Genomic DNA, 20,534 nt, shown 5'->3' with positions numbered 1-20,534 from the left:
GGGGCTAGCTATATATACATCAATGTTAAACGACTATTATCCACTCTTGGCTAACCCTGTAACAGTGGTTGTGATTATATTCTTTATAAAGCGTAATAAAATAAATAAAAATAAAAATAAATAATTAAATCAAGTTTTACAAATGTAGTCAACAGAAATCTATTCATCATTTGGTTTATGTTCAATAAATACCTACCCACTTTAGACCGGATTAAGACTGCCAGAAAGTGTGGAGGGCTATTTAGCACACTGTTAAATTACCAAAGAGTTCTGAATTTAAAAGGTGTGTTAAATGGGACCTTTTTCAAGTTAAGCCCTCAAAAATGGGGCATAACATGCAGCTTTTGATAATTGTCACACCAAAATCTGCATGTGTTGGTATTTACCAGGTCTTTTTCCAATGTTAAATTTCTGTAGGTTTTAATGCCAAAATGTATTAAGGAGAAAATCAAAAGATGATGTCATATTGCTTCTAATAATTACCGTGTACGATAAGTGCCACTTCTAATTCAGATCCCAGCGTTGACAGGTAGTTCTGCAGTGATTGCTAATTAAGGAGGCACTCATTTCTGAGGCTCAAAAATGGCACCTTTTAAAAGGCTCATAAATGTTGTTATGCCCATTAGTTCACATATACTGGTGGCGTACAGAAAACTGCATGCAGACTAAGTGATTTTCATCGATTTTGTCCATTAAATATATTTAAAAAAAGTCATGAACAAAAAATCTGAATGTTACATGAGGATTAAGAATTATAACTGCCTTTTCCAAAAGATTGACAGCATCCGGTACAAACTTGCTCAAATACAGCAGATTCAAGCAGCACCAAAATTTACAAGGACATAGTTTACCATGAACACTTCTGCTTTTTACCTAGATAATAGCATGGGGGTCAACTTCATCTGCAGTATTTGGGATTTAAGTTACATTTTCTGCATTGTTTTCTTTCAAAGTGTGTCCGCATGTATTTGCATTTGCCTGTTTTATTGAGGTCTCAGTACTAAAATTCAGGGCTTTAAGTGGGATAAAAAAAACTGGGGGTCTCTCAAAGGGGCTGATGTAATTAAGGGCGGGGCTTTAAACAAATAAGCTAAAAATCTGTGCTTAGCATAGTGTGCCGCCCAACTGGTGTTTTGCTGCTATTGTCAATGCATCCAGACACCTACAAAAAGCCAGGGAGGACTATTGACTATTTTTTATTGTTTTTACGGAGTTTTATATAGCGTGAACTTCACCCGAAGGTACGGGTATCAGTTCTTTACAGAGACCAGTTGCTTTACATGAGGACACATTCATTTTTGGTAAGCACAGGGAGAGTAAGTGATTTGCCCAGAATCACAGGATGTTCGGTGTCATTGCCGAGACTCAAACCCAGTTCCCCAGATTCAAGGTCGACCGCCCTAGCCTTTAGGCCAACTCCTCTCCCCAAATGGTAGCTAGATGCATAAGATAAATAAGGAACAACTATAGATTTGTTGTATATAATATTACAAATGCTTCCATTCTGAAATGATAAGACTGAAAGTACTATAAGAAGTCTCTTTGAAGTTACATCAGAGGCAGTGAAGGGTGGTACTGCTGCAGAGTTAAGATTTTTTTGGTTCTGATGGTGAGGTAAATAATAGAGAGACCGAGAGGAGCCCGTCTCAGCACCTGCTTTTTAGAACTCTCGGAGCTGAGCACAGGCAGGACCTGGGCCAACTTAAAGCCCTGTTAAAAATCAACAACACCTCTCTCTCAACAATTAGCCCCATAAAGACTGCCTCAGAATATTCAATATAGGCGGCAACCCTGTTACTAGCCCCTTCTATCTTGTTTCCCTCAGAGCTTTTGACTGTTCAGAACATCTAAACACCCCCGTGGAAATTTAAGCAACAAATGGGAAATAGCTGGTAAATCATTGCCAAAATTACACATTCATCTGATAATGCTATATTTCTACGTGGACCCAAAGGGCTTAAAACACTAGCTAAATCTGCACCCCCAGAGTTAATATTACCCCAGTAATCTTAGCTCCGCCTTTGCAGATGTATGGGTCTGGGTCACTCTTTATGGACCTACCAGGTAAATAAGGTTTAGAAAATGTGAAGCACTAGTCCTTTTTTTAAAGCGGACCTTATATTTCTATAATATGAACAATAATACTTTAAACAGCACAAAACATATAGGAGTGTTTCATACAAGTATTAATGCAGCAGGTTCGATCCCTGTTTGCTGTTAATGTTAACAGATTTAATAGTGCCCTGTAACTGAACCAACTGAGGAAGACAGGAAATCTTTATTAGGCTGAACGGAAAAGAGAAAACAGACTATTGGCTCCCAGTTCGAAAAGTAAAAACAAATTTGAGGAAATCATCAGTCCAATTATAGAAACAAACACTATCTCAGAGGACTACTGCATACTAGGTGGTTTTAACTACCACCTCGAAAATACAGAATACCGCAATACAGCATCATTAATAGAGATGATGGCCAGCGCCTCGCTGGAACAGAAAGTCATACATCCTACACACGATGCTGGTCACACTTTGGATGGAATATTCACATCCAATCCCCATCTTGAACTACAAGAGGTTCTGCCAATTCCATGGTCAGATCATAGAGCCATTCTATTTACAGTAACCACCACACACCATATTCCCAGCCCACACATACCACACAAGATAATTAAAAAACGGAATTGGAGGAACATATCCCCCCAACAGCTGCATGGCACTTTAGCATCCTCTAAACCTGATCTAAAATTCAAAACAAACCTAGCAACAAGTAATTTCACCAATTGGATCAAATCTGCAGTAAACTTGTTAGCACCGGAAAAAAGCGACACCAGTAAGCGCACTAAGAAATCCGAGCCATGGTTCTGTGATGCCTTGCGCAAACAAAAACAACTCTGCAGAAAAGCCGAGAGACGCTGGAGAAATAACTACTCGTAGCTGACAAAATCTCATACGCCCTATCATTGAGCACTTATAAAAAAATGATAATGAATAAAAAAAGTAGCTACTTCTCGGATAAAATACAGCAGGCAGGCAACTCAAGCAAAGCACTATTCACAACATTGAAGGAACTAGTTAAACTTCCTGAACCTCAAAATAAGGACGTTAGTGTGGAATTCTGCTACCAATTTGCAGGGTACTTTAAGGACAAAGTTCAAACCATCTTTGAATCCCTTACTAACTGGGACGACGGCATGGCAGTCACCCCCAACACAACACCACCTTGCCCAATCAAGGCACTGGACTCCTTCGATCCACCCAATTTAGAACAAATCCTGCTGGCCATTAAATCAATCAAATCTGGAGCACCCTCAGACCCTTGTCCACCTAGCATATTTCACATGGCACCAGATATAATCGGCGAACATCTCAGTACAATCTTTAAAGAAATTATCATCTCAGGTGTCTTTCCGGACGCATGGAAAAGGGTGTCAATTCTTTCTTTATTAAAGAAACCCAATCTAGATCCCAGTGATAATAGCAATTACAGACCAATAGCAAGGATTCCATTCCTGGCCAAGGTCTTGGAAAAAATCCTCAACATCAAAATTACGACCTTTATCTTCTCAGCAGACTTTTTAGATTCATCTCAGTATGGCTTCCGACAGGAGCACGGAACTGAAACTGTCCTGATTATGGCAGCAGAGGAGATCCGGGCAATACTGGACACAGGTGCCAAGGCCACCTTGATCCTGTTGGATCTATCGGCGGCCTTTGACACTGTGAACCACAACATTATAATCAGAAGGCTCCAGGAGGTAGGAGTCAAGAACACTGCTCAAAAGCTAATTAAATCCTATCTGACAACAGATACCAATATGTTCAGATCGGCATCTCCTGTTCAGAGCAGTTTTTGCTGCCATGTGGGGTGCCACAGGGCTCTTCTCTGGAGCCCCACCCTGTTCAACCTTTACGTGACCCCTTTAGCTAATATCATCAGGCAATTTGGTTTCACACTGATATCCTATGCGGATGACACCCAGACTGTGGTGTCCATTTCAAGTAGCCCCGATGAAACAGTTGATCGTTTCAGACAATGCATGTCCCACATTAACCAATGGATGGGGACAAATTGCCTAAAGCTCAACGGAACCAAAACAGAGGTCCTCCTACTGGGAACGGAAACCTCTATTTGGTCACAGAACTGGTGGCCCTCCAGCATGGTAGCTCTACCTACTCCAGTACATAAAGTGAGGAACCGTGGAATCATTTTTGATGACAGGCTTACCTTCCAAGATCAGGTCAACAAAGACGTCTCCCTGGTGTTTCTAACTTTAAAATCAGTTCGTAAAGTACGTACCTTCATCCCCCTAGAAGCAGTAAAAACACTAGTGACAGTTCTAGTCATGACCAGACTGGACTACGGAAATGAATTATACTTAGGCCTTCAAAAACAGCACATGACGAAGCTTCAGCGAGCGCAGAACGCGCCCGCCAGAATGCTGCTAGACATTCCCAAATTCCAATCCATTTCAGAAGGCTTGAAAAAACTTCACTGGCTTCCTATGAAGAAAAGAATAGACTTCAAATCCCTATGCCTAGCATACAAAGCTGTACACGGAAATGGACCAGCCTTCTTGAAGCAACATCTCACCTGGTACCATCCACCTAGACACCTACGCTCAACACAGAGCAAACTCCTTCTAACACCCAAATTCAAAAAAGCCCGTTGGGGAGGAAGAAGCTTTGTCCCGGGCACAGTAAAATTATTGAACTCACTCCCCATAAATATCAAAAGCTGTCCAACTTTGCTCGGATTCAGAAAGCTATTAAAGACCTACCTATTTACAAACTAACACAATTCTTTTTCTGTCTACATGAACTCTGGCTCTCCACTCTGCTGGGAGCCTAGACGCCCTTTGGCATTCGTGCACTATATAAATCCTACAATCAAATCAAATCAATCAGTTAAAATCTTATTGCCATAGTTATTGAATTCCAAATCAATTGAAAGCTGTGCTTCTTTAAAAATTGAGATGTTGCACTTCAAGACTACATGGTGCACGTTGAATTTTTTCAGCGAGGTGATTATTTGGCTGATGGGTATGTTTAAGTCATGTCTGTTCAATCCCCACCTTCCTCTTAGACTGTCACCCTTCTAACTTCCTCCTGATCTACTTAATGTCCAGACTGGAATTCTTAGGCAATGTCTTGGGGAATGTGGTTGTTTGAGAGGTTCATTCTGATATATTACACAATACCATCCTCGATGACTGCCAATTAGTCTTTGAACCAATCTAAAGGATTGTAACTGAGCTATGAATCATGCTTAACCAATGATGCTATAAAAGACATGCAATATCTAAAAATGTTTAATTTGAATGAATCTGGAGAGAAAAATGTGGGTCTGTTGCCCCTCACAAGCCTCAATCCACGCAATCACGAGCATTTGCACAAGGTTGCAAAACATCTTCAAAATTAAAGTTCATTAGGCAAGAAGTTTCGCAGCCTCTTCCTAATCCACGTTTTGCAATGTGACAATTAGTGCATTAGTCACATTGCAAAGTAAGCCTAGGTCGCAGACCAACTGGAGTGCAATTTGCATCTGCTTGTTTGTTACCTGGGCTTGTACATAATGCCTTAAGACACCGTTCTTGACATAAATCAGGGTTAATGTTAATAAGTTCCAAAACCAAAAATGTAGAAATCCTTATAGTATCACTTGGGTATTCTTAAACAACTGGAATAGTCAAGCACAAGCAAAATTCCTTGCGGTTGTCTTTGTGCACAGCTTTTTTCCACGCACATAAAAATGCTAGCCCATTTCAGCAAAATGAACCAGGAAACACATCTAAGTCCTAACATCCTCCACATTCAAAAGCTCCACCAAGAACCTTGTTTTCTCTTCCAATTTCTTTAGCATAACTCTCTGCTTGTACTCCATTGGGAATGTAAACCCCAAGTTCTTCTTTTGATCCAAAATCCAGCCCGCACTTTGGTGGCTGGCCTAGGACCATATGCTTTTAAAACCTGTACTGGCATGTCATGTACGCCTGGGCAGAGTTCGCGGAACTCCGCGAAGTGACAGAAAGACCCAGCCAAGCTACACAGATTTGTGAGTGTGTTACCTCTTGCCATTCACACTGATTTTTATCGCTGGATGTTTGTCCCGTGCAGTTAAATCAGTGCAAACATCACCACCTGCAGCGCAAGAGGGTGCTGCTTCTTTCTGCCACTCGATAATAAGTTCTAATCAAGGGCAGCTTCCACAATGCGAACTGAAGTTTTCTTAAAACGTGTGGTGGAGACCATACGCGACCACCTGCATTGAGAAATCTCACTGGGAAGTGCTTTAGCATTGGATTTACCTTGCTCGCGCTTGCCAACTTACTGTTGGAGCGCGGAGTGCAAAAAACTCTGCATACTCCGCAAACAAACGGAATTCACTGTCCAGGCCTAGTCATATACTATGAGTAATATGCTCCTAAAGCTATCTACAAAAGACACTGAGGGGCCTATTATGATTACGGGCGGATCGCCACCACCAGCCCGGCGGTGGTGATCCGCCCACTACATGTCCCTGTGACACACCCCGCCATACTAGTATGGCAAGGGGCACCGCCGCGGACGGGAAGACCGTCCACCGCTTTTCCGCCAGTCGGATTGCCGGCCGGGCGGAACATGCAGATAATATGGTGGCGGTGCCATGTAAACACCACCATCCATATTATGATGGATGCGGAAAAAGGCCTTTCCATGGCGGCAATGCCAATGCAGGCGGTCTTTGGCATTGGGGGCCAGTTGCGGGCCCCCAGGGTGTTGGGGGGTGGAGGGTGCACTTGGGGGGGTACCTACGGTACCCCCCCTTCATTGGCATACACAAGGAGGCCGGCACCGCGTGGTGCCTGTCACGTTGTGCATGCCAATGTAAAACATGCATTTTGTGCATTGCGGCAGGTGCTGCTGACAGCACCGCTCGCCACAATGCATAATATGCAGGATGCGACTGCCAGGGGGGCGGGCGCATCCTAATTGGCATTGCGGGACTGCCGCAACTCTGGCGGTCGTCCCATTTACCCTTACGGTGGCAGGCGAACAATGTCGCCCGCTATCGTAAGGGGCACCTAACTGCTGAAACCATCAAATGGACCTAACCAACTCAGTGATTCAATGCCACTGGTAATGCATGTATTCCAACATACTCCCTCCCTCCATAAATGTTCAAATGATGCTTAAATTGTGATCTTGTATACTGAAAATGCAAATTATAAGTTGCCTGTATTTACATATTCAGAAAAATATAATACAGCACTGTGAAACATGTGGCAATAGTGCCTAATAAGTAGAAAACATATATTAGGATAATACCTCTAATAGTGAATTGGTCAGTTCTTCTTTAGAAAAGAGGCACACAGTTGTTTGATTTGTAATTTTCTTTCTTTCCAGGTCTCAAACCTTTATCTCTATGATAGTGTCCTGATGTTGGCCAACGCTTTTCATCGGAAGCTGGAAGACAGGAAGTGGCACAGTATGGCAAGTCTCAATTGCATGCGGAAGTCTACAAAACCTTGGAATGGAGGAAAGTCTATGTTAGAAACAATTAAGAAGGTACACGTCTTTTGAAACTAACTAGTCCATACATTTTTCCAATGTAGCATATTGGTGTGGAACTTTGTGTAACTGCTCAGTAATGCTTCTCAGACTACACCCTTCTTAGTTGAAATAGTTCAAGTTAATCTAAGTTTACTTTTCGTTTTATTTTGAGAAATATACATCTGAACTTAGTATTGAAGCAAGCAATCAATGTAAAATCATGTTTTGTTACTTGTGTTATTCAATCTTGCCAGCTGTCCTTGTAGGGAAGGACATGTAAAAAATCAGTGTCTGAGGACTTTTTACACCTAACAGCTACCATTTGCAAATAAAACATGCACTACTCTGAACCATGCAAGCACACGTTTGCTTATTTATTTATTTATTTATTGATTGGTATTCCTTCATTTGGCAAGTTAACGGGTATACGGTTATTGCATTGATCGATAGATGTGCAAGTAGACCACAGAGTTTTCGCGGTAATGGAGCTTCAGTTGCTTTTTACACGCTTTGCGTAGGGCTTTGTCCAGATTGCATGGGGGCTATGGTTGCATATCTTAGGTGTGGTCCTTGATAAAGATTGTGTAAGAGTTTTGTAGAGTAGGTTGTCTGAGCTTTGCTGGTATCTGGTTCCTCTACGTGTCTGATTAAGTGTTTAGGTGCTGTTTATCATACCTGATAAATAACAATATCTAGGGATAATTTATTTACTGGGTGCAATAAAAAACACCAATTACGAGTTGGTGGGGAAGGACATGCAGATTTTCTTGCTTAACGCATCAAGGGGCATATCAACAAGGGCGTTATCTCGGTTTTTTTGGCTTTAAAAGCCAAAAAAGCAGAGATAAAACTAGCGCCCTATCAACAACAGGGTGCTAACACGCAAATTTGCATGTTAGCACCCTTTTACTCTACGCTTCCCCTTGCATCTCTAATGAGATGCAAAGGGGGCGTTCCAGAGTAAAATAATAGGAGAAATGTCGCTTAGCCATGATATCCTATGGAAGGAGGATATCATGGCTAAGTTTGCCTGTCCCTATCAACAAGGTAACGTGTGATTATCGCTGGGTTTCCAGCGATAATCTTACGTTAGCCTGTTAGCGTGTGGATTTTTATCGCTATTGAGATAAGCGTTGATAATAGCACGCTATCTCAGCGATAAAAATTCACGCTAGCCGGCGATAATTATCCTGGCGCTAAGTGCGCTCAGCGATAATTATCGCCGGTTGTTGTTGATATGACCCAAAATTCCACAGAATCTGTAAGATGCTTTTCCCTTGTTAAATTTCTGCAAGTTTGACCTGTGTGGGGCTGTTTAATGAGTCAACAGTGTTTTATCTGTGTGGTTTTGCTTTTTATGGCTGGGGTGTTCACTGGTTGACTGAATAAGAAGAGGTGTTATTTTTATTTTTTCACTTAATTTCTGAGTGACAAAATTTATCAAAGGTTGGGGTATTATTGGATACGTTAAATACCTACCAAGTCGTAATTCCAACCCGTGCATAAACTGGGGGGCAGAATATAATGACCAACTCATAAAAAAAGACCGAAATATTGTAAGTTTGTTAGCCAGATATGTCTGAAGTGTAAGCTTATTTGATCAATGGAGGCCAGTATAAATGCACTCCTAGTTTCCACGAGGAGCCATTTGGTGATGATCCGAATAAGGGTGATGTGGGTTTATATTGTGGATCCTGATAACAACCTTGCAACTGTGAATAGAACAGCCTTCCTGGGGTAGATGTAAGTTGTGAATGCCAATCAGTTTTGTCTTCCTTTGGAGAGCACTAAGATTGTATGAGTGGTTTAAAATCCTCTGCAGGGCTCACAGGTTTTATCCTGTAGCGAGTTTGACATAGTACATAGCATACTGTCTCTTAGTTCACCAGGTATAAAAATTGCCATTCACTGACATAGTGTGCATATTAGAACTGGGTAAACCCTTGAAATGACTAGTAGTTACCATCCATATGCTTTATTTAAGAACACAGTCAACTTTGGCAGTATCTTCATAAAGATATTCTACTAACATCCAAAGAGAGGCTGCCGCAGCTCAAAATGCAAAAGCTGAGAGCACTCGTAGAGGAAGCAGAGATGAACAGGCATCAATTAATTGGGATTTGTTATTGGAATGATGCCCAACGCAGTCCTACAAATTTGAAAAATATAGAATGGCATTTCAAAACTTTCAATCTTTTTCTAAGAACATATTTTCGCACATATTTGTTGGCAAGCAAAATGCGCCCACACCACTTTCCTGCCATATAAAGGCTCCACAAAGTATATTAATAAATATCAATATATTCTTACATGGTAATACATTTTGTGAAGGGATAGCATTTTTACAGCCTCAAGAAACACATAGCCAAATGACCACCTAGGTGTGCCACATATATTGTGCACTTGGCATGGGATCATGTCAAATTTGTTTTTCCGGTTTTTGTAATTTTCACATGGCATTGTCTGGGCTACATAAACTGATTCATGAAAGCAACATTTGAAGCTTAGCAGTGGTACAACTTGTGGTGTTATTTAAACTTTTCAGCAGGTAAGTGTGCAGTATTTAGTCTTAGTGTCACAGTACACAGTATGCTACTTTTTGCATTTTTGCCACTGGCGTTTTAATAAATATCAATTTGCACAATAAATTCATATATAATTGACAAATTACACAACGAAGTGCAAATGCTGTTTAAGTGACTTGGCAAATTCCATCAACAAAATGTAATTGTGTTGACGCCATGGGGATAATTCACAAAAGCATTGATGAGTCCAGCAAGTAATACTGCACGACTACTTTTTGCATACTCTTACAAGTCATTGCTAATCAGCCCTAAAGGGTTTTCTTGTTCCAACCAACAAATGAGCAATACAGAGATACAGAGACATCCAGTAGCGCACAACCACATCCAATCAAACACAGGCTGAATGAATAATAATCTATGTTAACCTTTTTTTACAATCAGCCAAATCAGCGTTTTATGCCAAGAAATGTAATCATTCAAATAAATGACAGAACTGCAGAGGATATCTATAAAGAGGGTTGGGGTCTCTTACATTAACTTACAGGAATAGTTTGCATTGAAATATAAGGTCAATGTAGAGAAAACAAGAATGAAAATAGGGTTGATATAATGACTTTAAATTGGGAGTGACTTCTATAGTGTACATTTAGCTCCTCAGGAATTAGCCGACTTCGCATAACGACTCCCAGGCAGCAGAGATGATGCATCTGGATTTTGAAGAGGGAGCACTGTTTTTCATTTGAATATTTCTTACCAGCTACTTAGAAGTACTCAATCAAGAATGTTCCAGCTTGAGAGCTGACATTGAATTGACCCAATTGTCAGCAATAGCCCTAAGGAATGCATCAATGTGTCCAAAAGCACTTTGATTGGCCTAAGTGATTCATAAGAGACAATTGTTTTGTATGTTGTTAGATATTACATTTTCCCACCCTCTGGAGGTCATGGACAAGGATAACATTATAGGACTGAAGGCTATCAATATGCATAACCATTTATTTTCTGCCCCAAATGCAGCCCTATAAAGAAAATAAAAACATTACAAACCATTTAGTTCCATTCTGGAAGCATTAAACAGAGTATATAAGCCCATGTCACACAGCTACTTTCCTCTCTTTTATTGGCTGCTCCTTCAGCGAAGTACATATTTACTTCTTTACAAGTCTTGTTTAATTATTGATCTATGTTTATTACCCTGTCCGTGATTCCAATGTATGGATTAAGCACCATACACTTTATATATCATGCCCTGTGATTTTATTAGGTCAAGGTACCCTTCGAGCGTTCTTTGTTTTAAGTCTCCGGTTTGCATCATGCTTCACACCCAGAGTTAGAACTGCTTGTTTATAGATTAAAAAAAAGAGATTTATTAATGGCGCCTACTATACAGATCATTTAGACTTTGGAAGTGGGCACCCAGATTTACAACTGATCATTATGTAGATTAAAAAATAGAGGTTTATCTGTGGTGCCCGCTATACCGATATGTTAAGCTTTTGAAGTGCGCAGATTTATTACTGCCACCCACTATGCTTTTGAAGTGTGCATTGCCTGTTTATGGTACAGCATGTCTCAAACGCTTGCCTGAAGTGTTCTCAAGTTGATTTTTAAATGTCATCAACCTTCTCTCACTTGCCGACAGCAGGGGCAGGAATGCATGGCCTCCCTCCCTTACCAGGCGGTCTTGGCAGAGGGCACGTGAAGTGTGTAGACAACCTAATAGCAAGAGGACTATACCCTGATATTCACCTACCATTTTGGATATGGGTAGACACTTGATTGTGCCCTCACAGTCGTCTCTATGATGACATTGTGTTGGGTGTCAGTTTCATTCCAGCAAGTTTTTACCATCGCTGACTGACTTCATTTTCTTCCCCACTTCAAGAGATTTAGGTATTTGTGCTAGGTACTTAGCTTAAAAATTGGGACAATGTCAGATGGGAGGGGGGGAACTACCCAACATGGAGGTAAGTTAGGAAATGTTTTAAAAATATTTTGAGGAGGGATTGAAAACCTGTATTAAGGAGGCAGTGTGAGCCACTATCTTAAAAACAAAGAGGAATGATCCTTTAGAGGAGGAGTATTTCTCGCTTTCTGAGGATAACATACGTTTTTTTTTTTAAAAAGGAGGAAAAGCATTAAAAAAGACAAAGGAATTTGCCAGAGCTACTGGGAAGTTGGCTGGACCAAGCTCAAGAATGGATGAGCTTTTTTCCTCTATGAGTGGTAGCCTTAGCGCTGCAATAGATTGTGGTATCAGTAGCAGCACAAAATAGAGTGGTGTGGTTAGCGGCACAAAAGATGATCATGAATCCATCATTTTGGATGGTGACCTGGATGGAAATGATGAAATTGGGTTTGATGAGTATGTTTTTGATCCGGAGGAAGGCTTAGAGGTGCTGAAAAGCCTGGATGACTACTTATAGTGCCCATTCACCGCTAAAACTATTAAGGATCTCCCTGGAAAGGACATGTTTAATCCAGACTCAATAAAGGCATCCTTGTAGTTTGGGTGGCCTTTGTCCCATGTTGCAAAATGTATTAAGCAATGGTTGAGAAAAACCACTAGCCAGACAAAATCATGATTTTATGAGGGCAAAATGCCCTAGACCCTTTATTGAAAATAAAGTTTGTAATACTCCTAATCTGGATACAGAATTGATTACCTTCCATTTTAAATCAGGGAGGACCCAAGGAAGAGTACTGAGCACTGTCTAAATTAATGTCACGATAAATTACGGTATATTCTGGGACCTCTTGCGCATATTTTACATATGACTGAGGAAGAATAATTTAAGGATACAAAGATTGACATAGAATAGATGAGAAGTTGGAGCCAATGCATGATTTGTATGCTTGGTAATGCAAATGTTGGGTCTAATAACAGAACAGAAAAAGGCAGTTCTTATGGGGATGATCCCCAGTTTGGCCAAAATGGCCAATAAGGAAGCAGTAGGCAATCTAGACAGCCTCTTTTTTGGACAGAACCTTATTAAGTCAGCGGGGAAATAGGGGTGTGTGGACAAGCCGTCAACCAAGATGGCCCCATGGCATTGAAGCACCGGAGCCCTCCGTCTGTATTCTTACGGTAGCACAACACGATTGTCGCTTTTCCTTGCTAAAGTGCTGTGATTTTGCCAATAGCCCTGACGACTCATGCAGTGAGGGCTTCCTGACCTCTTCTCAAAGTCATCGAGCTATCACGGACCACTTCTGGAGCGGGAGGCAGCCCAGCCTGCCTCGGAGGCCCTGTGATGACAGGGGTTACGGGCGAGCCTTTAGCGGGAGCTGCGGTGCCCCGCTGGGCCCTCACTCATGTCTACATCCTGCTATCGCTGCTGCAGCCTGGGGACTGCCGGGCTGCGAGGGTGCAGACCGGAGAATCCTGTGGTGCCAGCTCGAGGTGAGTGTCCGGGGCTGTCATCGTGGGCCTCTGGCCGATGCAGAGAGACGTGAGCAGGGGTGGCAGTGAGGCCTGCTCTGAGGCAGCTTCCCCCTTCCGCACCGGCATTTTCAGGTCAGTGGCCCCTCCCTGCCCCCCCTTGGAACCTTCCATCCTCACCTTGGAGAGATGCACACTAGGCCCCTTGGTCTGGAATCCCCACTGCAACAGTGGGAGACCGCCCGAGCCGAATCCATGACCTGAGCTGCACTGGGCCCGACTTTCCTCGCTCCGTGTACCTTGATCGCTACATCAGCGTACCGGCCCAAATAATCTCTGATGTTGCGCTGCATCTCCCTTTCTAGAAGGCCGTAAGGCCCGAAATCACCAGTACGGCAGTGTGGGACTACCCAACCCGCATTCCTGGCCCGAGTTGAACGTGCCTGCCCTGCCTCGCTTGTTGTTCCTTCATAGCTGCATTGAGCTGTCCGGATCAATTAAACTCTGTGGTGGCACTGCAACCTCCTCTGTTGTGGCCATCCATCTGGTGTGGGGATGAACATTAACCAGGAAGGCACCAGAGACCCCGTGAGGGTGGGGGCCCCGGATGACTCTAGTGTCTCCCCACTGACCTTACCACTGGACAGTACCTTTCATCCGCTCTAAGAGGCAGGGGCCCAGGCCTACACTGAATCACCTCACACCTAATTGACCTGCACCAACAGGAGCCACACCTAACTTGAATCCACCGATGGCTCCTCGGAGCGAACATGGGTCGCGGTGATCCCAAACAGTGGAAATTAACATTTGACAGGCTTGGCGCGCCGGACCGTCTGGGACAGACCCTTGACACAGATTGTGAGGTGGAATGAGAGGCGAATCCTCCTCCACTCAAGGGCACGGTGACCATTATGGCAGAACTGAGATCAGGCTTTCGCGCAATTGACACTAGATTCAACAACCTTGCTGCTCGACACAAACAAATGGGAGACCATTTATACAAGCACAGCACCCAGTTGGATGCGGCTGAGGAATGTAAATCCTCACACGAAGACCAGACAAGAGACATGGCGCACTGCCAGGAAAAAACAAAGGACTTGGAGGCCAGATCCTGGAGGAACAATGTGCGGATTTTAGGACTGGTCAAATCAACCAACCTGGGGCCCCCGGAGATCTTTGTAGAGATTTTACTCACCGACCTGTTTGGGCCCCAACACTTCTCCAAAGCATTCCTTGTTGAGAGAGGACATAGGTCTCTGGACCCTTGCCCTTCCCTGGGAGCCCCACCAAGGCCCATTCAAGCGCGTCTCTTAAATTATAGAGACCATGACACTGCCCTCTGACTGGCCAGTGAGAACTCCCTGATGGAGTACCGAGGCTCCTCGCTATCCATCTACCCCAATCACACTGCTGCAGTCCAGGAAGTGCTGCATAAATTCACTGATGTCAAGGCACAACTTTGCAAACTTGGCCTGAAATACGCCATGCTGTACCCAGTGGGGACTGTGGGTGACTGCAGGTGGCGAGCCCTGTTTCTTTGACACCCCTCCGGATACTCTGGCCTTCTACAAACCACAAAAGGACAATAATGGCCGATTCCTTGTCTCTCATCGCTAGATGGACAGCTAGCAGCCAGCACAGAACTCTTTCCCTCTGAATAATGACTTTTTTAACTTTTTTAAAAAAACTTTTCCTACTCTTTCTAGTTCAGCCTCCCAAGGCCATGTACACAATGGTCAACATTATTAAGTACGCTTACACGATTCTAGCTCAGTTCTGGGCTTTGAAACATTATGTAATTGCTACCTTTCGGAAGACGGCTGAAATACCAGAAACCGGTCCTAGCAAGCTTGTTTCCGGTCCAGGGAAGGCATGGCTTGGCAGTTCGGGCTGGACTGTTCCCATAAGGCACAGGGCCAGACTGATTTGCATATGGCCATGTCTGAACTGGGGTGGCAGAGTGGGCTAAAGAACGGTGATGGATCAAACCCAGATCTGTTGACTGGGTGTGAGTGTTTTTGATTGGTTCTGATGCTCCGTCCATCACCACCCCCTTTTGTACCGCTTTGTCCGCATAAGTTGGCAGGGTATGCTCAGACGTGAGTCCCTTGCTCACTTTGCCACTGGATTCAAGCAAGCCTGGCTGAAGACGGCTGAAATGCCAGAAACCGGTCCTAGGAAGCTTGTTTCCGGTCCAGGGAAGGCATGACTTGGCAGTTCGGGCTGGACTGTTCCCATAAAGCACAGGGCCAGACTGATTTGCATATGGCAATGTCTGAACTGAGGTGGCAGAGTGGGCTAAATAATGGTGATGGATCAAACCCAGATCTGTTGACTGGGTGTGAGTGTTTGATTGGTTCTGATGCTCCGTCCATCACCACCCCCTTTTGCACCACCCCATTTTGTACCGCTTTGTCCTCCTGGGGACCGCACCGGTTTTTCACTGGGTATAGCACATACTCGAGGGGAGTGTGCATACTCATCCATCATAGCCTCACTTTTACACACCATACCACCACTGTGGACGAGCAGGGACGTTATGTGCTAGTAACCAGGACACTACTGGGCTAAAAAACCTTGGGCCATATTCAAAAGGAGCTATCGCCAAATTAACGGCACTTTATCGCAGCCAAAGTCGTGATAAAGGTACCTCCCCATTCACAAGCTGATGCTAACAGCCCACAGCACCAGTTTACCCACGATAGCAGCTGCAAAAAATCGCCACAGAGGACCCCTGCAACTATTGCTAATGAGATGCAGAGTGGGCGTTCCCGTGCCAAAAGCCACGACCGCACCACACCTCAACGTTCTCAACGACCAGACAGATCGGCGATAAAAACACAAAACAGGCAATAAGGCGCGTTAGCACCAGGAAATCTACACCTGCTCTGACCTGGTGTTAAGTCAGATGGCAGCCTGCACCACAAAAGGGAGCACAGTCCAGGGCCACATCGGAAGTGCAACAGATGTCAAGGAGCCACTCATCATGCGGCCTGGACACACAAGAGGGACACAACACCCACCAAAACCACCCCAGGAACTTACCCCACACTCAGAACTCCCCCAGACAACCACAGAGGCAGCGCAGACAAAGACAGCTGACCCCCAGGAAATGCACCAGCCTCACAGACCCAACATCTGATAATGTCACCGTCCACTGCAGGCTGAAAGGGACAACCATCCTACGCATCCTGACCAACATCGCCTAACAGGTCCACGGCACCAACATAGCGGACAACCAGCATCCCACCCCACACCAAGCTGCTGCACCTGTTGGCCCCTGGCACCCCCCAAACAACACCTTCCAGAGTCAGAGGAGTGTCACAGCCAGCCACATCCAAGTCCCCCACACCTGTCCTCAACATCACCATCACCCTTGTACCCCAGTCCCCATACATCCAAAACAATGCACAGGATTCGCTGGAGACCAAGCGAGGACCATATGCCATAGCAGGATGCATGCACATGTTGGGGGCAGTCCACAGCACACATTTCCCATCTGTGTCCCCTGGTGACACAGCACACAATCACCGCAACAGGGAGCACACATCTCACATCAAGGTGCAGGCAACATCAGAACACCGTGGAACCTCCAACAATGCCACCTCCAAAAACATAGCCAGTGTGCATGATTCCTTCACCCTCCATCAATCCATCATCAACCAGCCTACCCAGGATGGCAACAATGGAAATGCACAGCCCCTTGTCAAGTCTGAAATGTACACCCTACTCACCTCAACTCCACAACCATGTAACTCACAACTCAGGGAATGCACACATCACAAAATCACTACCAATATGCACAACTACATGCCCACCCAACAGACACGACAGAAGAACTAACAATGCTTACCTGGGCAAGCCCTGTATATGTCCCATCAATGGCATGGCACCTCAGCCACACAACATACGAACGTGGGGAGAGGTGGCAACCATGCAAGTGTGAAGAATGCAGTAGAACCATGATTGGGAAAGTACACAATGCCAAGAGTGGCGGATATGTGCTGGACAGACCGCAGTATGCAGAAAACACCCATATCCATGGCGACACACACCTCTGGTTTATGGAGTCCAGGGGACGAAACCATTTCACCCCAGCCAGTGGGGGACCTTGTGGAAATGTTGCCTGTTACGCTCCCCCCCCCAGCGTGACCGGAGTGGGATGGCCCGGCGTACGCCACGCCAGTGTAGGGGTGTGAATAAAAAGCACGCAGCCCTGGGCGTGGTCCTCTTCCTGAAAGCACAACGTCTCTGCCAGGGTGGCGCCTCCCACCCCGCCATGAAGCCGATGCCGTCCTCGTGAGCGTTGTTGCCTGCGATGCTCTGCGCCTGCCAGACCCCGGCAGGCTGGATTACGAACCCGATAGGCCCGCCTCTGACCAGCCAGGTCACACTGATCACCTGCAGACACCGGCGTGTGTCAAGGAGGGCCCACCATGTGCCAGCGCAAGCTCCAAGCCAGAGGGCCCGACCTTGGCGGCCTTCTCAGTCCATCACGGCCTCCACGACACAGACCCGCTTTACTCCTTTCTCGTTGACGTACTCTACTGCCACCTGCGGGCTACTCTTCGGCCCAGTTGGTCACATCTGCGATAATGTGTCCAGATTATGAATGGCAGTGAGCCCAATTCAGGGCCACCGGCCACAGCACCAGACCCACCCCGATCAGTAATGCATAGTTCCATATGAGCTTCTAGCGACACGTGGTGCCACTAACCCTGTTCAACACCAGCCGACGACATATGGTGCCACTAACCCTGTACAACGCCAGCCGGCGACATGTAGATGGGGGACCAGGTCTACCCTGCAGACCAGTAGGTCCCACCTAGCACCTAGTCGCAAATCACGAATGGCAGAGTCCACACCAGTGGTCACACGGAGAAGAGTAAGAGGAAGATCCGGTTCAGTCCGGACGAAAGCCAGGTCACAGTCATGGAGGTGACTGAACACGTGGTGCCACTGAACCTGAACTACGCAGGCCGGTGGGGACATCCAACCTATGCCAGCGACACTCGGTGAATGGTCAGTGCTGACCGCTGCCTCAGTCCGATGCCACGACCAACTAGGTCACACATTTGATACTCAACATCGGTCATTCCAAGCCAGAATGCATTTTATCGCACGCATGGAGATGCATAAGAGGATAACGTGTTGCAGTCTGGAGGGAACAGAATCATCATCACGGAGGTGACCAAACACTACTGACAACTGCCCTTGTGTCACTAACTCTGTGCCTCGAGAGCCCACGACACGGCTGTGGGCCACTGCTGAGCGCTGGCTCCTGCCTACGCTGCAGGCCAGTAGGTCACAGAGTCTTGATTTAGCAATGATGGAGTTCATATCAGTGTACTGCCAGCATCGCAGTCTGCACACCCTCACAACACCTGTGCCACTAAGTCTGTTCCCCGACATTCATAGACACTCACTGGTCGTACATTTGTGGCGTTTGAGTCTATGGACTAGGGGCTATTTTTCATCTTCCTGTAGCTGATACCGAGTTGTTGGTGTGAACGGGATTTGCGCTTTTCACTCCTCCATTTGCTGCTTCCAGATGACATCAGACCTTCTACATCATGCCCTGGAGGACAGCTTCCGCTGTGCCCCGAAACACTCTGCAACATACACCTCGGACATTGATGAGGACCCGCTCAGGTCGCATGGCCCATCTGACTGCAACGCAAGTCAACGTCCCGTGACTGGGTGTCTGTGCCAGCCGCAGTGCATCCGGGGCCACTAACTCTGTGCTGGTCTGGTCCGGGACCCCTTCCAAAAAATAGGATGGCCACTGAAGCGTTGCCCTTGGGGTCATCAACGCCATGTCTCTGTGGCCCAGCGCTCTACGCAGCCTCCGGCCCCAACTGCATCCCACCAGGGTTCACACACCAAGTCGAGTCCTGACCGGCCTGGACGTGGCATCACCGCAGGAGGCACACACCACCACCGCAAGGACCACCTCCAACAGCCATCTGCCACAGTCAACACGGTGGTCCTGACAGACTTACGGAGTTGCTCAGACCTGTCGTGGATGCCATCATTGGCCTGATACCCTGCTTAGCACTGCCAGTGACTCAGTGCACCGCAAGCCATTGTCCATTACTGATTGACTTTTGTGCTGTGGAGCTGTTGCGCAGCAATGTCACCTCATGCAGTGGGGAAGACCTGGGACTATGATGAGGAAGATGTGTCAAGTGTGCGGATGGGAGATGGCACAGACAATGGGAGGGCAGGAGGCAACATCCCCAAGACAGGAATGCAGACTGGAGGTGGTAGTCAAGCTACACACCCGGAACCATTACTGGGTATTGCGCTGTGGACTGCGCACGCAACTGTCACCTCAGACATTGTGGGAGGCCTGGGACGTCGATGAGGAAGTTGATGCAGGTGTATCACACCCCACTGCATCTGCATTAGGACTAACACGAAGGGACACAATCCTAGCATTTCCTTCACATGAGCGCGCTCATCTCTAGTGCCCCCTCCTCAGTGCACTGCAACTCATGGAACTTCCTGACTGAATTTTGGGGGACCTCTGTTCTTACTCTGGCTTCCTCCATGTTGCTGGGCAGTTGACTCTGTTATGCACGTGTTTGCTGTTTCCGTTGCACTGGTGTCCAATGTTCAAGTTGTTGCCAGCACCAAGCATTCCATGCAGGCTGGCTTACACTCATCCCACACACATTCAGCACAGGCCTCATTGTACATGTGGCCCTGCCAATAAAGGGGCCGGGCACATTTGTCTGTAGTCAGCTCAACATGATATCGGCGTGTGTCCCTGTGGTCTTGTTGTATGCATGAGGTCCCTGGGCCCTATGACATTACATTGTGCTGTGTACATCGGATGCAGACGTGTCACCGCAGGCAGCAGGTTGTAGCTTTGTCGTCCCCCACTCAGTTCGTAAGGGGAGTGTCCAGGACCGTCGTACACAGAGCCAACATGGGTGTGTGACTGCTATTTGAGTGCCCCTGCCCGTGGTTCTGTAGTGTGAATGTGCATCTGATTGTGTCTCTGTGGCAGTATGGATCTCCTTAGTGGGGTGTTGGTGGGCCCTGAAGGGTGATAGACACCTACGTATGTGTCCTAGTTCGCAGTCCATGGTT

The 20,534-nt window shown here is 45.7% G+C and overlaps 1 protein-coding gene across 3 annotated transcripts in view; it reads left to right on the top strand.

Moving 5' to 3' along the window:
- GRID1 (glutamate ionotropic receptor delta type subunit 1) overlaps nt 1–20,534 on the top strand; it is a 2,258,979-nt gene that overhangs the window by 1,653,843 nt on the left and 584,602 nt on the right. For all 3 annotated transcript variants that reach the window (XM_085615050.1, XM_085615049.1, XM_085615053.1), the window contains exon 7: nt 7,383–7,544. In XM_085615050.1, the coding sequence (XP_085471176.1) occupies nt 7,383–7,544 (162 nt within the window). The remainder of the gene's footprint in view (nt 1–7,382; nt 7,545–20,534) is intronic.

This window comes from Triturus cristatus, chromosome 1_2, assembly GCF_964204655.1.
Source record: "Triturus cristatus chromosome 1_2, aTriCri1.1, whole genome shotgun sequence".
NCBI classification, from domain to species: Eukaryota; Metazoa; Chordata; class Amphibia; order Caudata; family Salamandridae; genus Triturus; species Triturus cristatus.
This window is presented reverse-complemented; position numbering and strand designations above follow the sequence as displayed.